The sequence below is a fragment of the Papilio xuthus genome, unplaced genomic scaffold (assembly GCF_000836235.2).
Source record: "Papilio xuthus unplaced genomic scaffold, Pxut_1.1 DF829758.1, whole genome shotgun sequence".
Classification (NCBI taxonomy): Eukaryota; Metazoa; Arthropoda; class Insecta; order Lepidoptera; family Papilionidae; genus Papilio; species Papilio xuthus.
The window spans coordinates 3,181,170-3,200,463 of NW_013528891.1; the positions used below are offsets into that span (position 1 = coordinate 3,181,170).

Here is a 19,294-nt window from a genome sequence, read left to right on the forward strand (position 1 = left end):
ACAAATGTGTATTGTGTTTTATTTCTAGTTAGACCCAACTTTAAAAAAGGAATAAACAAAATTTAGGTTAAAAATACACAACAAACACGTTTTGTGGCCGAATTTTCATTTAAATCTGACATGATTTAGGAACGAAATGTATAACATATAATTTTCTTTACTTTTTAATCTACAATGTCCAAAAACAATTGATATTTGAAAATATTTTTCTATGAATAGTAATAATGATGAGACGAATTTTCGTTTTGAAACTTTGCTATTAATTAACTGTAGGTGGTTGCTAAAAAATACAGAAGAGCAGAAAAAAATGTTTTCTTCTGTGAAGGTAAATTGTTACCAAATTAATTATATGTATGCTCAAAAACCATAGTTCAAGATATTGAATTGAAAAAAATGAACTATAATATACGCAGTAGTAATATGTGTCGCTAGATGGCGTGCCTTACCTACGTTTTTACAAATATATTGTCTGTATTAGAGAACTGCCCGCTTATACGAATCAAAGACCAAGTTAGTGGAAATCTCGTGGATTTGTAAAATCTTATCGCAATATAGTAGGGTATACGTGAAGTCGAGAAATAACAATTATCTAGAAATCTATTTAGATCGGTTTGTATTTAGGACTTTGGATTTTAAAATACTTTAGAGGCGCAACGACACTGTCAACAATATAAATTATACCGAACTTATATTACAACTAGCTTTCGTCCGCGCGGGATTAATAAATAGAATAACATACTAACACGTGACACGAGAATTATATATATAAAATGCCTATTATATTGGTAAACAAATTATTAAACTACGTATATTGTTATGGATTATGGACCACCCTTGACTTTAAGAATTACAAGACAATTTAAATTCAACGCGTTGACTACAAGGAGCCGCGACGAAATCAAGCGAATAATTTTATAATAGTGCGTTTAAATAAAAAGGGGTGAACAGGATGCCGGATATCGCCTTCCGACGCGACCCTTCGCTTCCGTTCAACGTTTTTTACTTGTCGACAGTGTTATTTATGCGGATTATGATAGCTTTCGATTTTATTTAGTTACTAGCTTTGCCCACAACTTCATCTTCGTGAAATCTTTAAGCTGCACGCGGTACTGTACAGTACTTGTATAATGCAACATTACTTTATTTCTCTAAAATAAACTTAGCCTAAGTTACTCCATATTAAATTAGCTACCTATAAAAATTCCGTCAAAATAGGTCCATCGATTTCAGAGATTAGGCGGAACATGCAGACAGAGGGACAGACGGACAGACAAATATTTTAAAAAATAATAAATTGCTACACAAAAAAATAATTATGAACTAATTGTGCCTGTGACTTCGTCCGCGTGAAATACTGTATTTGGATTATTTAAGCTACTTATTTTGCACCCTTGATTTTTTATATACATTGAATGTTATATTTATTTATATCAACTTAGTTTTTGACCGAGAGCGTCGGTGGGTCAGGGGTCAAGCACTTGACTTGCAATCGGCAGGTCCTAGGTACGAATCCCGCCATGTACCAATGTGTTTTTCGATTTCCGATTACATATGTACATTTACCCGAAGTTCTTACGGTGCAGGAAGACATTGTGATGCAACCTGCACATGTCTATGAAAAAATTCAAAGATATGTGCGAAGTTAACCAACCCGCACATGACCAGCATGGTTGACTATGGCCTAATCACCCTTAACTTAGGGTAGGCTCCGAGTCCCTTGGCAGGGACGTATAGTGAGCTGATGATGATGATATCAATTTAATTAACTGTTGGAAAAATAACTTTCAAGCATCTAACTGGAAAAATGACGCTATTCCTATAGAAATTTCTACCTCTTACAACCTTTTTTTTCGCGTTAAAAAGAAGCCTATTTCCTTTCTTAGGCTATGAACTAACTGTGTACCAAATAACATTTAAATCGGTAAATTAGTTTTTCCTGAAAGAATAACAGACAGACACACAGAGTTATTTTCGCATTTATAATGTAAGGGTAGTTAAAAAAAGATTTAAATAAATCGGTTTTTAAATAGCGATTGGTACAGAAAAAAATAGCAATTTTTCTGAAAAACAATTTAGCTAACCAAAATAAGAAATTAATATTTTATCGTCTTTCTTTTTTTTAACACAAGAAATTATAATATTATTTCAGCAATTAACACCAGTATAATTTTTTTTTAGTTTTTTTAAATGTAACTGTTTATTTCTGTTTAGTATTTACGTAATCAGTGAATCGTCATCAAGTTCGGTGTTAGCTAATAGAATTACCACATGCACTTGTTAGTTGCACAACGATAAGCACGGAGTCACGGGGAGCGTGGAAAGTGGCGGGAAATTGTGCGAGGACAATTTCGGCGAGATCTGTGCGCGCATGCGTCGCCTACAATCTACAGTAATAGCAGCAAAAAACAGCTAAACAAAAAAATATAGAAATTAAAAATAACACTTATTTAATTTTACTAAAATAAATGCGAATGTTGAGATGGATGTTTGTTTGAAGGTATCTCCAGAACAGCTGAACAGATCTCGATGAAATTTGGCATACATATAGAACATAGTCTGGAAGAACACATAGACTAATTATGTTTCTTTAATTCAGCGCGGACGGACTCGCGGGGTATGGCTAGTTAAAAAATAAAAGTAATCTCCTGCTTAAGGTTATCAATTCGACTATTTCATGTTTTTAAAAAATATATTTAAGCTTGAATGGATGAATAGAACTATTTAATGCAATAAAAAATTTGACCTAGTATGCATTTTGTTTATAATACAAAAGGTTTGAAATATTTTTGAGTATTTATATAAATAGAGCCTTCCCCCCCTCGCCCCTCTCCTTTATACAACCTGCACGTACGTGCCAATAGTTACAACAAATGCTATGTTTTGACTACCGAATAAAAAAAGCGTCTACAATCAAATTAATGTTCAGCGTCATATGAGTGGGTATCTGGAGGAGGTTTAAACTTCATTTCCACATTAGAGCGACTTCATCCGCTTAAAAGGAATTGGACTATCCCCTAGAGTCTAGGGGGGATATTAAATCGCAAATTCTACTGACATAGAGTATTGTCTAGTGTACGAATTGCATTCGCTCCAAATTTGTACAGCGCATTATCAAACGTGTGCGTCGTCGAAAGAACGTCGGTGGCTCAGGGGTCAAGCACTTGACTTGCTATCTGCATGTCCTGGTTTCGAATCCCGCCATGTACCAATGTGTTTTTCAATTTTCGATTTACATATGCACATTTATCCGACGTTCTTAATGTAAAGGAACATTGTGATGCAACCTGCACATATCTGAGAAGAAATTCAATGATATACGTGAAGTCAACCAACCCGCACTTGGCCAGCGTGGTTGACTATGGCCTCGTCACCCGTGACTTAAGTCAGTGGGGACGTATAGTAAGCTGATGATGATTATCAAACTTAAAGTACACTAAAAATCTCGTCCTAATTTAGACATAATTGATGATGATAAAACGAAGGCGATTGATCCAATAACAGCGAAAGAATATGTCAAATTCAATTGACGAATAGCAGTCTTGTGACTTATTTTGCTGTCCATACATAGTGATCATCAGACCTTAAGTTCATAGCGCGCGTGCGCTCCCGTACCGTGAAATTGTACTCTTACTTTCTAGTCGCGTTGTACGCGTCCTTCCTTTCGCTTTAATTGCAATAAATATTGTCATTGTCTAGGACGTTACCCCGAAGTAGCATGTCTTAGTTATTAAGAAGATATAATCGATTTGTTCATTTCAATTTGCTTTACTGAAATATTTTTGTATAGAATGAAAGCGCTTGACTATGACGTATACCTACCGTAGCGTAGCTGTAGCCTGCGACTCCGTCCGCACGGAATTAAGGAAAAACTTTATTAGTAGCCTACGCGTTCTTGTAGACTATGTTCTACATCAATGCCAAATTTTAGCTAGATTCGTTGAGGCATTCTAGAGATATCTTCTAATAAACATATATCCATCTAAACATTCGCATTTATAATGTAAGTAAGAAGTAAGATTGTTTGTTTTGTCAAAGATGACGGGGATGACGATATGTATTATATCTCTTAGAAAGCAACGGTTTATTGGTCTTACTGTGTGTTTCCGAGTCATAAATCTGCGTCTTAAAATTGTTATCTCTCTGTTGTCAAAGATAATGACAAGGATGACGATATGTTTTATACAGAGATTTTGGTATCAGAAACCCATGGTTAATGACTTATTTCGCTATCGTATTTGTTTATTTCCTTTAGTTAAAATTTAAAAGATATAAAGATAGCAATAGTGGTAGAAAAACACTATTTATTGTTTAGAGGCCGATCAAAGGTGATTTCTATAAGTAAAAAAAACAAAATTGATTTTTCGTTACGCCTTGTTTTCCACTTTCTTGACAACCAAAAGACAGACGATGCGCACAACAGTTTAAGCACAGGGGAAGGTAATACGGACATTCTTTTTTTTAACTACAATATAATATTATAAATGCGAATGTTTAGGTAGATGGATGGATGTTTGAAGATATCTTCGGAACCGCTGCACGGATCTCGCTGTAATTTGGCATAGATGTAGAACATAGTCTGGAAAAACAGATAGACTACTTAGTAAGTTTTTTTTAACTCCGCGCAGACAGAGTCGCGGGCGACAGTTAGAATTTTAATATAATAAAAAAAAAATCTGCCTGTAAATCTGTTGTAAATGCTATCCTTTTGAAATCATTTTAATTATTCTTTTACTATTTTAAAACTTATCGCATTTTTATTTGCCTTTTCTACACGTGCGAGGTCGATGTGCATTTGTTATTTTAATAATAAAAAACAATATTAATATTATACATAATATAAATATATAATAAAATGAAGATATTGTATATTACATAAAATTATAAAATTAAACCGTCTGTTGTCTTCATAAACTTGAAAGATAATATCTTTTATCAAAGCATTAGTGTGCATAAAATCAAACTTAATATTACTAACATTATAAATGCGAATGTTTGGTTATATTGTATGATTGTGTATTGAAGATATCTGCAGAACGACAGCACAGTAATTGCTGAAATTTGGCATAGATGTAGACATAGTCTGGATGAACACATAGACTAATAATTAAGTATTTTTATTAATTCTGCGCAAACGGAGTCATGGGGGACAGCTAGTTATCTATTAATTGAGTCACTATTTATCTTTTAATGAATAAACGAAGGTGTGACCGAAATTTCTTACAAAATAAAAACTAAAAAAATTGTGCGGTTGTCAAGATTTCTGCCCGGTGTACAGTGGGTCATCAAGACAGTATCTGGGGCGTGCTGTACCTAAGTTTCACACTCGTCTTCAACAGATGTTATAATGTAAAATGCATCTGACATGTATTTTAAATGTCGAATAGATCCAAAATATAAGTAAGAAAACTCTATAAGCTAGAGTCATTGTCCGGTCGAACAAACGACGACTAAGCGAGAAGGTTGCTTCGCGAGAAACCTCTATAAGCGAGAAAAGTATCACGGTATTTAGAACACTCGATTATCCAGATTCGACTGTAAATATCTATCTCGATTCAATCTAAAGATGAAATTTATTATTGAAACGTCAAATTTCCTACATGGCGGCCATTTTGAAATTTTACTTTTTTAAATTAAGGGATATTGTATTATTGATAGATAGTTTTATGTATCCGATAATAACATCGTTTTGAAAGTCTATGCATTTAACAATTATTGTTTCGTCATCATCAGCTCACTATACGTCTCCACCGAGGGGCTCGGAGCCTACCCTAAGTTGAGGGTGATTATGCCATAGTCAACTACGCTGGCCAAGTGCGGGTTGACTTCACACATATCTTTGAATTTCTTCTCAGGTATGTGCAGGTTGCATCACGATGTTTTCCTTTACAGTAAGAACGTCGGAATAAATGTACATATGTAAATCGGAAATCGAAAAAACACATTGGTACATGGCGGGATTCGAACACAGGACTTGCAGATTGCAAGTCCTGTGTTGTTGACCACTGAGCCACCGACGCTCCATTATTAATATTTTAAATTATTGTTTATTTTGATAAAATAAATAAGCTATAGAATTAAAATGGACGCCTAAATCTCTAAACATACAAACATCACTACGACATACATAAATACGACTAGTTACATATTTTATTTATAAATGTTAAAACTTTGACAAATGCATGAAACAGAATTAGATTTGCTTTTAAATTTTAATCTTAAATGTCTTCTAACCAGTCACTTAAATTGACAAATTAAATGATTTTCGATATATTTTATTATTTTGAAATACACATTAATTTTGATTAAGTACTTCATGGAAAATTCCGTGTTTTTTTTATCATTATTAATGTTTTATATTTCGTAATGTAATTCGTTGCTATATGAAGACCAGTTTCAAAGCTTTACAAAGAAAATATTTCACTCTTCTACCTACGAAAATTAACCGGATTTTATCTGGGAAGATCCAATTGAAGCCACGTCTACCATTTTGGTCCATAAAGATCTGAACGTAACACTGTCTCTTTCTACCGTCCTCGTAATGTAAGCTTTAGAAAGAGACAAAAAGAATCTCACGGTTGATCGAACATTGTCCGGTTGCGCCTGCGCATCTCCGTACATAAATTATATTTGAAATAAATAAAATTGCTATAAATTATTTAATTATTAATAAAATTAATTTTATAAAGATTTTTTTGTAATTATAATGAGATTATTAATGTAGTTAAAATGTTAATTTTAAGTACAGTTAAATTAAAGTAAAAAATTATAAGATTAGTTTAAAGAAAAATGACTCGTAACGGTACTACATAAAGTTTATATTTCCAAATCAGGAAATTATTGTACTTACCGTTTTTATATTTATGGCACTTAATAGAGGTTAAGAGACGTCGTATGCGGTTATAGTGTTTTCTTTTACACTTATGGTGTAGAATGAATGCTAGACAGAGTAAGATATATTTTTCTTTGATCTGTTGAGATATCGAATACCCGTGTTGAGTCAACAGGTTTGGTCAGGAGTTGTAAATGTTTGGTGAACTTTTAAGCTCTTCTCGTAAAACAAAATACTAATATAACTTTTAAATTAAGCACACAAGGCTTACAGTAAGTACAAAATATACCTTTGCTTGTTTAATTTCCTATGACGAATTTACATTTTTAAACTATTTTTCTTTAACTCTGTGAGAAACAAGAAATAGAAAACTCAAGAAACTAGGCAATATGATTAATGAATCAATGCTTTTATAAACTACTATAATATTAATAATTATTTTAAATATCAAAACTTAAAATAGATCTTATTTTATCAAAAGAGAAAGCGGTAATTTTTTACCGTGTCAATAATTTCGAAATTTGAAATTTGTGATATTTGACTTAGTGCCTTTATAATTTTAATAATTGTATAAAATAATTTTGTTTATTTAATACTTAATTAATTTAATTACCAGTTGTAAAGTATTAAGCCTCTTTAGTTATAAAAGTTTCATCCAATGAACGTAGAAAGGTTGGCGGCGCCTCTGTACAACGATGTTGGGAGTTGAGCTGCGCGTGCGCCTACAGTCGGCAGTGTACGCTCGGCGCGAAACCATCGCGGTAATAATTTAAATTTTCAAATTTCGAACTTTCGAACAGATTTTGGATGCGTTCGGAAACTCGCGCTTTTTATAAAAGACTAGAGAACTTAAGTCCATGTGCTGTGTTCCGTGTTGTTTTTTTTTTTTAATTTTGATTCCGTGATTTCATATATTGTGTTAAAATTAAGTTTGTGACAAGTTACGGTTAAAGTTCAGTAGACGCGTTCACCTCTGGTTGTACTTGTAGTTAAAGGATTTACTTTGTGCCTGTACCTGGTTTGTGAAAACAGACGATTAAAAAAATAAAAAAACATCACTTATAATCATATGGGTAATTATTTCATATCATTTATGTATTCTAAAGACTTAGTGGCCAGTTACTAATACAGAAAACTAAACTATAGTTATTTTTTTTAATATTCAACATAAATTTGACAAATATTAACTCCAATAATAACCATAATACGAATAATAATAAACACGTAAAAACAATTTCAAAACCTTTTAAGATAATCTTTGCACAATTAAATTAAAAAAAAAAACAAACGTCAATATTTTTTATCGAAACTGTCAACTTGAATCGAATAGTTATTTGCGTTTCTTTTTTAATTCCCTATTTTTTTTTAAACCAGACGAGTTTAATGTTCGTTTAATTTAATATATTAAAATTTCATCGTTCCCGTGTTAGTTGTAAATGAATTCAACCTCTTAACCTTTATTTAAATATGTATTGAACACATGATATGGTTGAGTAAACCCAATAGTATCGAGTTACTCCATTTCGATTTATTTATTACTTCGATTAATCTCAATCCTTTATAATATTTTAATATTTAAATTAATATTATAATTATTATATTAATTTTATGAAAATAAGGTTTTTATAATAAAAAACTGTATCTTAAATAAAATTCACGTAAAGGTTTACCCTGGGAACATTTATACGTTAAACAATTGACGAATTTTAAATTTATAAACGTTCAAGTTAAATTAATAATTTTAATTTTGAAATCATAATTAACTTGTTATTTATTTGGAATATTTATTTACTTATAAAATAATCAATTCAAATTACAGATTAACATTTACTTATATCTGAAATTTACATACTTTTTCAGATATTCCAAAGAGTAAACTTACAACCAATAACGTGCTTTTTTATTTAAATACCTATTAAATTTTGCCTTCGAATTCATCACAGAATTTAAAAAAAAGAGTTAAAATACTCTTGTATTACTCGAGACTATGTTCTACATTTTTTTTTTAAATTATAAAGTGGCAAACGAGCGACCAACTGAACTCGCTGAAATAGCGAAGTGACCGTTGCCCATAGACATACGCAATTGCATATACGTTGCCTACCTTTAATCGACGGAGGAGAGGATGCACAGAAAGAAAATATCTTCCCATTCCATGTATCCTCTCATCCGGAAATTCCACTTCCACTTACCATTCCTTCCTTATAAGAAAAAGGGTGGAAAGGGAAAGACATTTGTGCTAAATTTCAATAAGATGTGTCGATATCGAGTATATATTAATCAGATGTATCCCACGGGAACCGTGCATATTTCCTAGATTATAGGTAACCTAAGTGTTCTTCTAGATTGTGTTCTATATGAATACTAAATTACAAATATATTCGTTTTCCCGTTCTGGAGATATCTAATAACATCCATCCATCAGAACATTCGCATTTATATTAGTAAGATTGCGACTTTAATTGTTTAATTTTTAAATGATTTTTTATTATTATTTGTTAAAGAATATTGTTGACAATGTAAAATAAAATATAACAGGACAGTACATTTCTCGTATATATTTTAAATAAATTAGTTTTTAAATAAATAGGTATGTCTATTGTTTCAGTGTATTGCCTGTCGTATTTGAAACTTGATAGCTTTGATTGATTTGGCGTTTTCTCTGTTCACACCAGTTAGAAAGTCGTGTTAGTTTGATCAGGAATATTAAAAATGAATATTAAATACTACAGAATGGTGCAATGAAGTAGGGGATTGAGGCACCATCAGCTCAGATTTAATTAATAAATTGTAAAGTGTAAATGTTTGGATGGATGTTTCTTCGAAGTCTTCCAAAAAAAGTATGCAATGACTGTGTGAAAGAGGATATGCGTAAGAAGGGGGTAGACTCGGATATGACGGCTGATAGAGATGTATGGAGGAGTAGTACATACTTTACCGACCCTTGATATGGATAAGGGCAGGTTGATGATGATCATGGATGTTTCTTCGATGGTATCTTCAGGACGGCTTAACAGATCTCGCTGAATTATTGCAGAGATGTAGAACATAGTTTGGAAGAACACATAGGTAGTCTATGTGTTCTAATAATTTGTTATTAATGACGGACATAGTCTCGGGCGAGAACTAGTCTCTATTTAGTATAATTTAATGTCCATGGGTATTACACAACGCATTTTTTTTTTAGTTCTATTTTTTTTTTTAATATTTTAAATAGACTACCAAAAGGAGGTTGTCATTTAGCTTGTACGATTTTTTGCTTTATTTAAGGAATCTTATTTTTTTCAAATCTATATTTTTAATAATCAATTTAATTTAAAATCTTCTATAAAAATAAACATACGCGTCACAAAACCTTTAATACTCAGAGTAATTACAAAATCATTATACGAATTGGTAATAACTACAACTATATTGCAAGCTGCTAATTTTACGGACATCGAAGATCTAAAAGCAATCTTGTTATTATATTTTACAACAGTATTTTATCACTAGTTGTGCCCCCGACATCGTCCGCGTGAAATACTGTCTTTAAGCTGCGCGCTTTAGAGTACATGACTTAATTTTTATAAAATAAGAGATTTTTTTCTGAAATAAACGCACCCTAAGTTACTACTTATTACATTAGCTACCTGCCAATGTAGATCCCGTCAAAATCGGTCCAGCCATTTCAGAGGTTAGCCGGAACAAACAGACAGGCAAACAAAAATGGTAAAAAATGTTATTTTGGTGTACCGTATATAAATTCGAGAGCGTCGGTGGCTCAGAGGTTGAAGCACTCGACTTGTAATCTGCAGATCCTGGGTTCGAATCCCGCCATGTACCAATGTGTTTTTCGATTTACATATATACATTTATGCGACGTTCTTACGGTGAAGGAAAACGTGATGCAACCTGCACATATCTGAGAAGAAATTCAAAGATATGTGTGAAGTCAACTAACCCGCAATGGGCCAGCGTGGTTGACTATGGCCTTATCAACCGTTACTTAGGGTACGCTCTGAGTTCCTCGGTGGGGACGTATAGTGAGCTGATGATGATGATGTAACTTATGTCAGAATTGTCTTTGCAATATGTAATTAATGGCATCCAGAAATTAACAATATAATAAGTCGCAAACTAACTATTTAAATAGTCAGTTGGTAAATGCATATTAAAAGGAATTACGGCAGATAAAAAGTTTTGTTACATTTTGTTCCTAACCTATTACTCTCTTGTTATATTATTAATTAAATATATAATACTAGCTGTCGCCCGTTACTCCGTCCACGCGAAATTAAAAAAGTTAATAAATAGTCAATGTATTCTTCCAGACTATGTTCTACATCTATGTCAAATTCCTTCGAGATCCGTTCAGTCGTTCCGATACGTTTCAAACATCCATCTAAACATTTGCATTTATAATATTAGTAAGATTCGAGTTTTCGGTATGTACTGAACTTATGAATGTTATCGTAAAGTTTGCGTTATTTTATTCGACAATTATGTTTTGGTTTATTAAAACAAATAGTTGTACATATTTTCTTTTGTTACTAATGTAGATCTAGCTTCTACCCGCGACTCCGTCCGCGCGGAATTGAGGAATAACGTAATTGGTAGCCTATATGTTCTTCCATATTATGTCCTACATTTATGCCAAATTTCAATGAGATCCATGCAGCTGTTCTGGAGATACCTTCAAACAAACATCCATCTAAACTTTAGCATTTATAATATTAGTAAGATTACGTATGAAACATAGATTTGTCCGTAATTATTTTGGAAAAACCATTGACGATGTGCTTGTTTGAAATTTTCCTTAAATAATGTTCAAAAATATATTCGTTGTTAGCGTTAGATTCTTAAGGTGTGATTCCACTGAGAAAACACGTATATAAAAACATAGTTTCGATAGTGAAAACCTACAGTTTGTTTTTCTTTTTGTATATACAGGCGGTTGCATTTTTATAATTACGTAGTTTTTATATGTAAGATAAGATGACGTCTTTATAATAACTATTATTGTTTCTTAGAAATAAAACACAAATAATTTGAACATTCAATATCATTGTGTAACTACGTCATTCGAATAAACATTTTTAAATTCACTATGTTTACATTTTGAACTTGAATTTACTTGATCAGGTATAAATATTTACATTAATCTTTTTTATAATATGTTTAACTATGATTTCGGTAATTGAAAGTATACAGAGTGTTTCATAGCGACGCCTCCTTATTTTTTTTTTGGTTTTTAAAATTTATAGTTCAAAAAATATTAACCATTTTTGAACGTGAACTAGAGGTCGCAAAATGAAAAATTAAATAAAAAAAATACATTTTGTTTAAACTTGATTTTTTGTCGTAACAAGAAGATCGTCTTTTACCAAACTTATACAGGAACTTATCATTCCTTCGGCATAAAAAAAAAAACTTTGAAAATATTTTGTACTGGTCATAATAAACTGTCATCAAGATGTAAGACAAACGTCCGTACTCATGACATCTCTTAATTAAAATGTCCACAGGTAATTATAATCGTAATGTTGCCAACATGAAAACCATAACACTAAGTTATAATTCAGCAACACACATTGAGCGGCTCTCTCACGACACGGATGTTTTTTAATGAACGCCTCGCAATAATCAAAACATTTGAATGTTTTTATTACTGGATACAAGTGAGGGTATTTTTTAAATATATGACCACATAGTGTCCGTTTCACACCTGCCGAACAACGATCAGGTTAGGGTTATCTAAGCTTAAGCTTGATTACTCATTATCTTGCTATCCTTATCGCACTCTATGGGTTATCTACCGTCATCTCACTTGTCAGTCCCTTGATCATGCTGGCAACCTTTTTTTTTAAGAGGGGGAATGCGTCACGCATACCGGGTGCCTCGGGGAAAGCCACTCCGGTTATGTGGGACTCACTCCACATCCCTGAAGGGACAAGGAGCCTACCCACTAAACCCCCTCTGGTTCCCTCGACTCACTGTTTACCGGGGTGTGGGCACATGTGAATACTCTTCGCACACACCGGTCGGATGCTGGCAACCCTAGCTCTTCCTAGGGTCACTCCAACCAGTGTAACTTTGCCTTGTAGAGACACATTTACTCACTAATATGTTCTTCTTATTGTAATAAAATATTATGAACAGGAAAGATTTGTTTGTATGTTTGTATTGAAAAAGCTCTTAAAATACTAACCCGATTCGTAAAATTTCTTTTACTGTTGGAATGCTACTGTATCTCGGGGTGACATTTTTTCTTAATAAATTGTAATAAGTTAATTTAAATTATTATACTTTAAGATAACACAAATTTGTAAGATTAGGCTAAGTTAGTTTTTTTAAATAAATTGCTATAATATATTTTCTAATATAAGTGATATTTGTTATTAGATTTTTTCGAATCCGCGCGGACAACATCGCGGGCGACAGCTAGTAGATACATAATATCGTTAACCTTACAATTATGAAAATTAGTAAATACTTGTTTGTTAGTTTTTTCATCTTTATTGGACATAACAGGTGGATCTAAAGCTGATACTAGAAAATTATTTGCGAAAAAATTGTTGGTACTAATGCTTACCAACGGACCAATAGCTTTCAATCTAGTAGGATTAAAAATAACTATAGAAATGATAGTATAAGGGTGTTTATAATTGCTAGTTGCGAATAGTATTTATTTATTTCTTCGTATATTTTTAGTAATAAATATATTTAACGTTTAAGTTCAAGAAGTCAATTGAATACTGCTATTTTGATACCTCATTATTCAAAAATGTACTTATTTATAAACAAAATTTATTATTTATTACGTAAAGCAATGAGGTCCGATTTTAAAAATGGAATAAATCCTAGTTTTAATTTTAGACTAAGGACGTGTAAATGTTATCAAGTAATTCCAGAACAATCTGGATGAAATCTAGAACAGATATAATAGATATCGGAGAGGCTTAGTTTTTTCACGCCGATGAATTGGTAGTCGATAGCCAGTGATCACGTCCTTCGATTAGGCAAAAATTGGCATTGTCTGTCATTGTTTGGGACAGCCTTAGCTGTGGTAGTGTTGCCTAATAAGTGTTATGCAATTGTTACTAACAGAGAAAACCTTTAGGTGTTACCAGTCTGTCATAATATGTCAGTGTTGCCACGTGAAAGTTTAAGCCAAGATTGATATATTGACTTAACTAATTTAAAATTGTTTATTGGCGAAAAATTTTAAAAAATGACAAAGAAAACCGTTTTGTTTCATTGTTTTTATTTTTTACTTTTCTATCGCAGTAATACTGGCTGTTTTCTAAATACTTTTTTGTAATTTTGGTACAAGAAATAATTCTTTATTTGAAATTGTTATGGAAAATAACATATCTGCCGGCTGTACCAACTTAACGCACTTAATGTTAAATTGACACGTTCAAGTGACGTCATGTTGATCGTAAACCAAGATTTATAGTGATAGTAAAGTTAATGAATTATTGGGCGGTTTTCCTTCAAGCTTTATAGTCTGCGGTTTGAAAATTATAGATTTGATGTTTAATATTATGAAGGGCATTTGTGCTATTTTTGCTGATGGTATTTACGTTGCTTTTATTGACTTGGAATGGATGCAATCAAATCATACTAATATTATAAATGCGAATGTTTAGATGGATGTTTATTTGAACGTATCTCCAAAACGGTTATAAATATAAACCTCGCTAAAATTTGACATTGTTGTATAACTTTGTCTGGAAGAACATAGGCTACTATTTGTTTTTTTTATTCCGCGCGGACGGTGTCGCGTGTGACAGCTAGATTAAAATATACTATTCAAAATTGTATATTTAAATTTGAATTTAAAGAAATTTTACGTCAACATTTATCACAGTTTATAGATCGATAGGTAAAGTTTTATAAACATAATATTAATCTATTGGTCTTCTGTTTAAATTAAACTTTGTATATGTTAGTAATATTTAAGTAACTCAATTGTAGTTATTTACGTTGCAAGTTTATAATTAAACTGGCGGACCCGACAGACGTTTTCTGACAATTTGACACTGCGATGGTAGCGCCGTCTGTCGGATCCAATGTAAAACATTCCAAAATCAACAACTACTAATAAATTAAAAATTAATTAAAAAAAACATTGTCCAGCGGACAAAATTGTGAATCTAAACCATTCCCAGATCCCCTTGAACACACACAAAAAATTTCATCAAAATCGGTCCAGTCGTTTGAGAGAAGTTCAGTGACATACACACTCACAGAAGAATTATATATATAAAGATTTCAGACCAGTTACTTGATACAGTAGTGACTTTTAAAAGCTTCATTAATTTTATTTAGAGGTCTTAAAATTACGAACGGGATATTGAGAGAAAGATCTTTCTATTTCAACAGATTTAGTTCCTACCAGCTGTCGCCCCCGACTCCGTCCGCGCGGAATGAATAAAACAATTAGTAGTCTATGTTTTCTAAGTTCTATACCTATGCTAAATTTCATCGAGATCCGTTCAGCTGTTCTGGAGATACCTTCAAACAAACATCCATCTAAACTGTCGCATTTATAATATCAGTAAGATATTTAACTTTTTAAAAACTAGTGATACAAAGACCATATTTTGTTTCAATATTTTATAGCATCACGAAATATTATAGTACATTATTGATAATTGTTTTCTTATTTTTAAAATCGATACATGTTTTCATATTAACTTTTATTTTGATGGCTACTATATTTTTTGTTGAAGAATTAGTAGCGAGCTTGTAGCAGTGCGCAGGCGCGGCGACGCGTCGCAGTGCCGCCAACATTGACAGCTGTCAATCAGATTCAATATGGCCGCCGGCCGGTTCCCGCCGAGGCCCGTATCTCGGATCAGATGCGGCCGGACCACTACCAGATATATGTTAGATTAGAACGGATGAAATCATAACAAGCTTTAGAGAATGGATCGGCGAACCGAAATGTCCAATTAATTGATTATATTGATAGAAAATTGTTACGAAAATGTTAACCTAACCGTTAATTTCGAGTGTCATAGCATCATGTATCTTGCTATTTCTTCATCATCATCAGCTCACCAGCGTCCCCACTGACGGGCTCAAAGCCTACTATGAGTTAGGGGTGACTAGGGCATCGTTCAACACGTTGGCTCACTGCGGGTTGACTTTACACATATCTTTGCTATCTCTCTTTTGTCCAAATAAAATATAAGAGATGACTATATTTTTACAGTTGTTCTTTAAAGATTATTCAAACTTTATGAACTCACGAAATCATAACCTCTTAAAAACCAAGATGACGTTAACTAAACAGATAATAATTAAAATTGACAATGATTTTAAAAGAACAATGGTATCCATGACTCAGAAATTTAATGATTATGTCATGATATGCATAATAGAAATGGCGATTGATGTCTTACCTTTTTTTAAATAGCCTCTTTAATTAGTGAATTGTTTTCGAACGCGGATGGACAATTAATATCCGGATCATTTTAAAAAATAGTGAAATTAATATGCAGTTCAGTTTAGACTTTATCGGTAAGTCTATGGATTTCCAAATGACCTTTAACTTTTTAATTTCTTATTGGGTGTTGTTCAAAGATTTTTTATTACTCTTTTAATAGTATGTTTATATAAGTTTTGGAAACCGACCTGTAGTATACGAATCTGCTTATGTACACGTATATAGTTTTATTTTCTCGTGTAAGATGTCTAAATCTAGAGCTATTTTGATATATATTAAAAATTCAGCTGTCAATTTCGTGAAATAGTTATGCAAATAAAAATATCGTAAAACATGTCGATCCTTTTTGGTGAGTAAATCCTTATTTGTAGCCTTTACTTTTGGCTCTGCAATCAGAACTGCTTTTCCCCAAAAGGCATCTCTGTTTTGTAAAGTGACAGCTGTATCATTATAAAAATATTAAACTTCTTGTGATGCATCCCCAAAGTAAACACAAAAACGGGGAATTAAACCAGTATTCTAAAGGTGTATTGTGCTATTCGATTTACATATGTACATTTATCCAACATTCTTACGGTGAAGGAAAACATCGTGATGCAACCTGCACATATCTGTGAAGAAATTCAAAGATATGTGTAAAGTCAACCCGCACTTGGCCAGCGTGGTTGACTATGGTCTAGTCAACCCTAACTTAGGGTAACCTCCTCAGTAGTGACGTATAGTGAACTGATAATGAATTGACAAAGCTATACTCCTGTTAGTCATTCGAACATATTGTTATCTCTTTTTGTCAAAAATGAAAGACAGGGATGAAAATACGTTATATAAAGAGATTTTAGTATCAGAAACTAGCGACTAGTGTTAACCTTAAACCTAATAGAAAAGAAATATTAATAAAATTCCATCATATTCATATTCCATTTTGCATATGATTTGTTGTTAAATAATCTTTGGAATCTAAGTCGCATGTGAAATAACATGGTATTTCTGAACGTCGCCCTTGACGGACCCATGTTTGATAATAACACGAGTGTAATAGTTACCTAAGGCACGGTATGAGAAACTAAAGACAGGGTTAACTTATACTTATGTAAGACTTTTTATATCATAAGGTGGCAAACGAGCGAGCGACCACCTGAAATCGGTGAAATAGCGAAGTGACCGTTGCCCATAGACATACGCAATTGCATATGCCAATTTTCAGCGAGATCCTTTTAGCCGTTCAGGAAATATCAAACAAACATTCGCATTTATAATATTAGTAAGATTTAAATATCCCATGAACATGTGTTTAAAAGTTCATTAAAATTAATAAGTTGACGCGAGTAATATTTATTCCTCTACGATAGAGTTTTTATGTTTTTTTAACGCTAAGTTATGTTGAAATATCATTGGCCAGTTACTTCGCGTAGAGAAAAATGTGTAAGGAGGTTTTCTATGTACATCATTAAAATATTTTTTTATTTAAATATTTATGCAGTCCCTTTAAGATTTTTTACACAAACCGTTATGTTATACCTTATGATTTTTTGTTTGTTTTTTATTTGGTTCAGAGTTTTTTTTCAAAATAATTAAAAAAAAATAACAACAACCATAAGTAACATTAATTAAACAGACGTAGCAAGAACTGATTTAACTATTCGTAACAATTTATGAGTAAGATTTATCACGATCACTCGACTCTTCTTGGATTTAAAAAAATACGTAACTTATTCGTTCATAAACGAACTTTTGCTTAGAATTTACTGTCAGCTAAGAATTTTGTTTCTTTTTTCATTCCAAATTCAAATTATATTCGTCACTTCTTGCTAATATTATTAATGCGAAAGTTTAGATGGACGGATGTTTATTTAAAGGTATCTCTAGAACGGCTGCATAGATTTCGCTGACATTTGGCATAGATGTAGAACACATAGGTTACTAATTAAGTGTTTTCATTCCGCGCGGACGGAGTCTCGGGCAATAGCTTGTTTAGCATAAATTCTTACACATAACATGTACTAAATGAGATTGTTTTCGGCCAGTTTTTGTGATTAACAATTCCTTTTATAATTACAAAGTCGATACTCATTTACACCATCCTGATGGTCGGCATTCCCGTATTTTTGTGTTTTTAACTAACTTCATACATAATTTATACATTTTATTCAGTGAATTGTCACCGGTATATCAAAAGGGAGTTTAGGGAAAAAGATATGACAAAAACATACTTTTCTCAAATAATTATTTATGATGTGTATATGCGATATTTCCGGATCACTTTATTTATATATCTTAATTGCTTCTTATTATTGTTTTTCAAAAAATCACCCTTAACTTAATTTAAAGTTTGCATTCAACTTTTTATTTAAGCTCTAATGGATTGAATAGCGCCATCTATTGGCTGCCATCATATCAAAATAATGATTTTAAAAGTCAAAATAAAATAATTTTTATTTTAAAACTAATTTCATTTTCCTCACTAGCTGTCGCCTGCGACTCAGTCCGCGCGGTTTTAAAAAAATCGAAATTAGTAACCTATGTGTTTTTCCAGACTGTGTTCTACATTTATGGCAAATTTAAGCAAGATCCTTGCAGCTATTGTTGAGATACCTTCTAACACACAGCCATACAAACATTTGCATAATATAAGTAAGATAACGAGTCGTTTTTTTTCTTTCAGAAATGAAACGAGGAGAATAAGTGGTGTGACGTACATAATGTGTGGCGACGATTCGACGCATTCACAACGGACTTTGACGAACTAGTGTTGTACCGCGGGTTATCGATAATCGATAGTCGATAGTGAAGGCCAACACGAATGAACACCCTCATGCTGACGACTGGAACGGTGGAAGATCAGCCGTGCGTTGATACCAATATGTCTTTTACATCTTACAAGTGAGTACCTTTTTTATCTTTTAAAAGTATCTTTTTGACATCTCATAAAAGTCTCTTAACTGTGGACTAATCTTTTTTATCTTTTGAAACTACTGTACTATACTTGTTGTATTAAGAAACAGTTTAAATGAATTTAAGTGTGGCAG

At 32.4% G+C, this 19,294-nt stretch overlaps 1 protein-coding gene across 2 annotated transcripts in view; it reads left to right on the top strand.

Moving 5' to 3' along the window:
- Positions 1-7,571: 7,571 nt before the first annotated feature.
- Sox15 (Sox box protein 15) overlaps positions 7,572-19,294 on the top strand; it is a 99,551-nt gene continuing 87,828 nt past the window's right edge. Inside the window, exons 1-2 of one of the 2 annotated variants that reach the window (XM_013306078.1) lie at positions 7,572-7,902; positions 18,931-19,148. In XM_013306078.1, the coding sequence (XP_013161532.1) occupies positions 19,069-19,148 (80 nt within the window). In that variant the 5' untranslated portion in view covers positions 7,572-7,902; positions 18,931-19,068. Of the gene's footprint in view, positions 7,903-10,502; positions 10,541-18,930; positions 19,149-19,294 lie in introns of those variants that run through there. The other variant, XM_013306086.1, reaches the window with a different exon arrangement.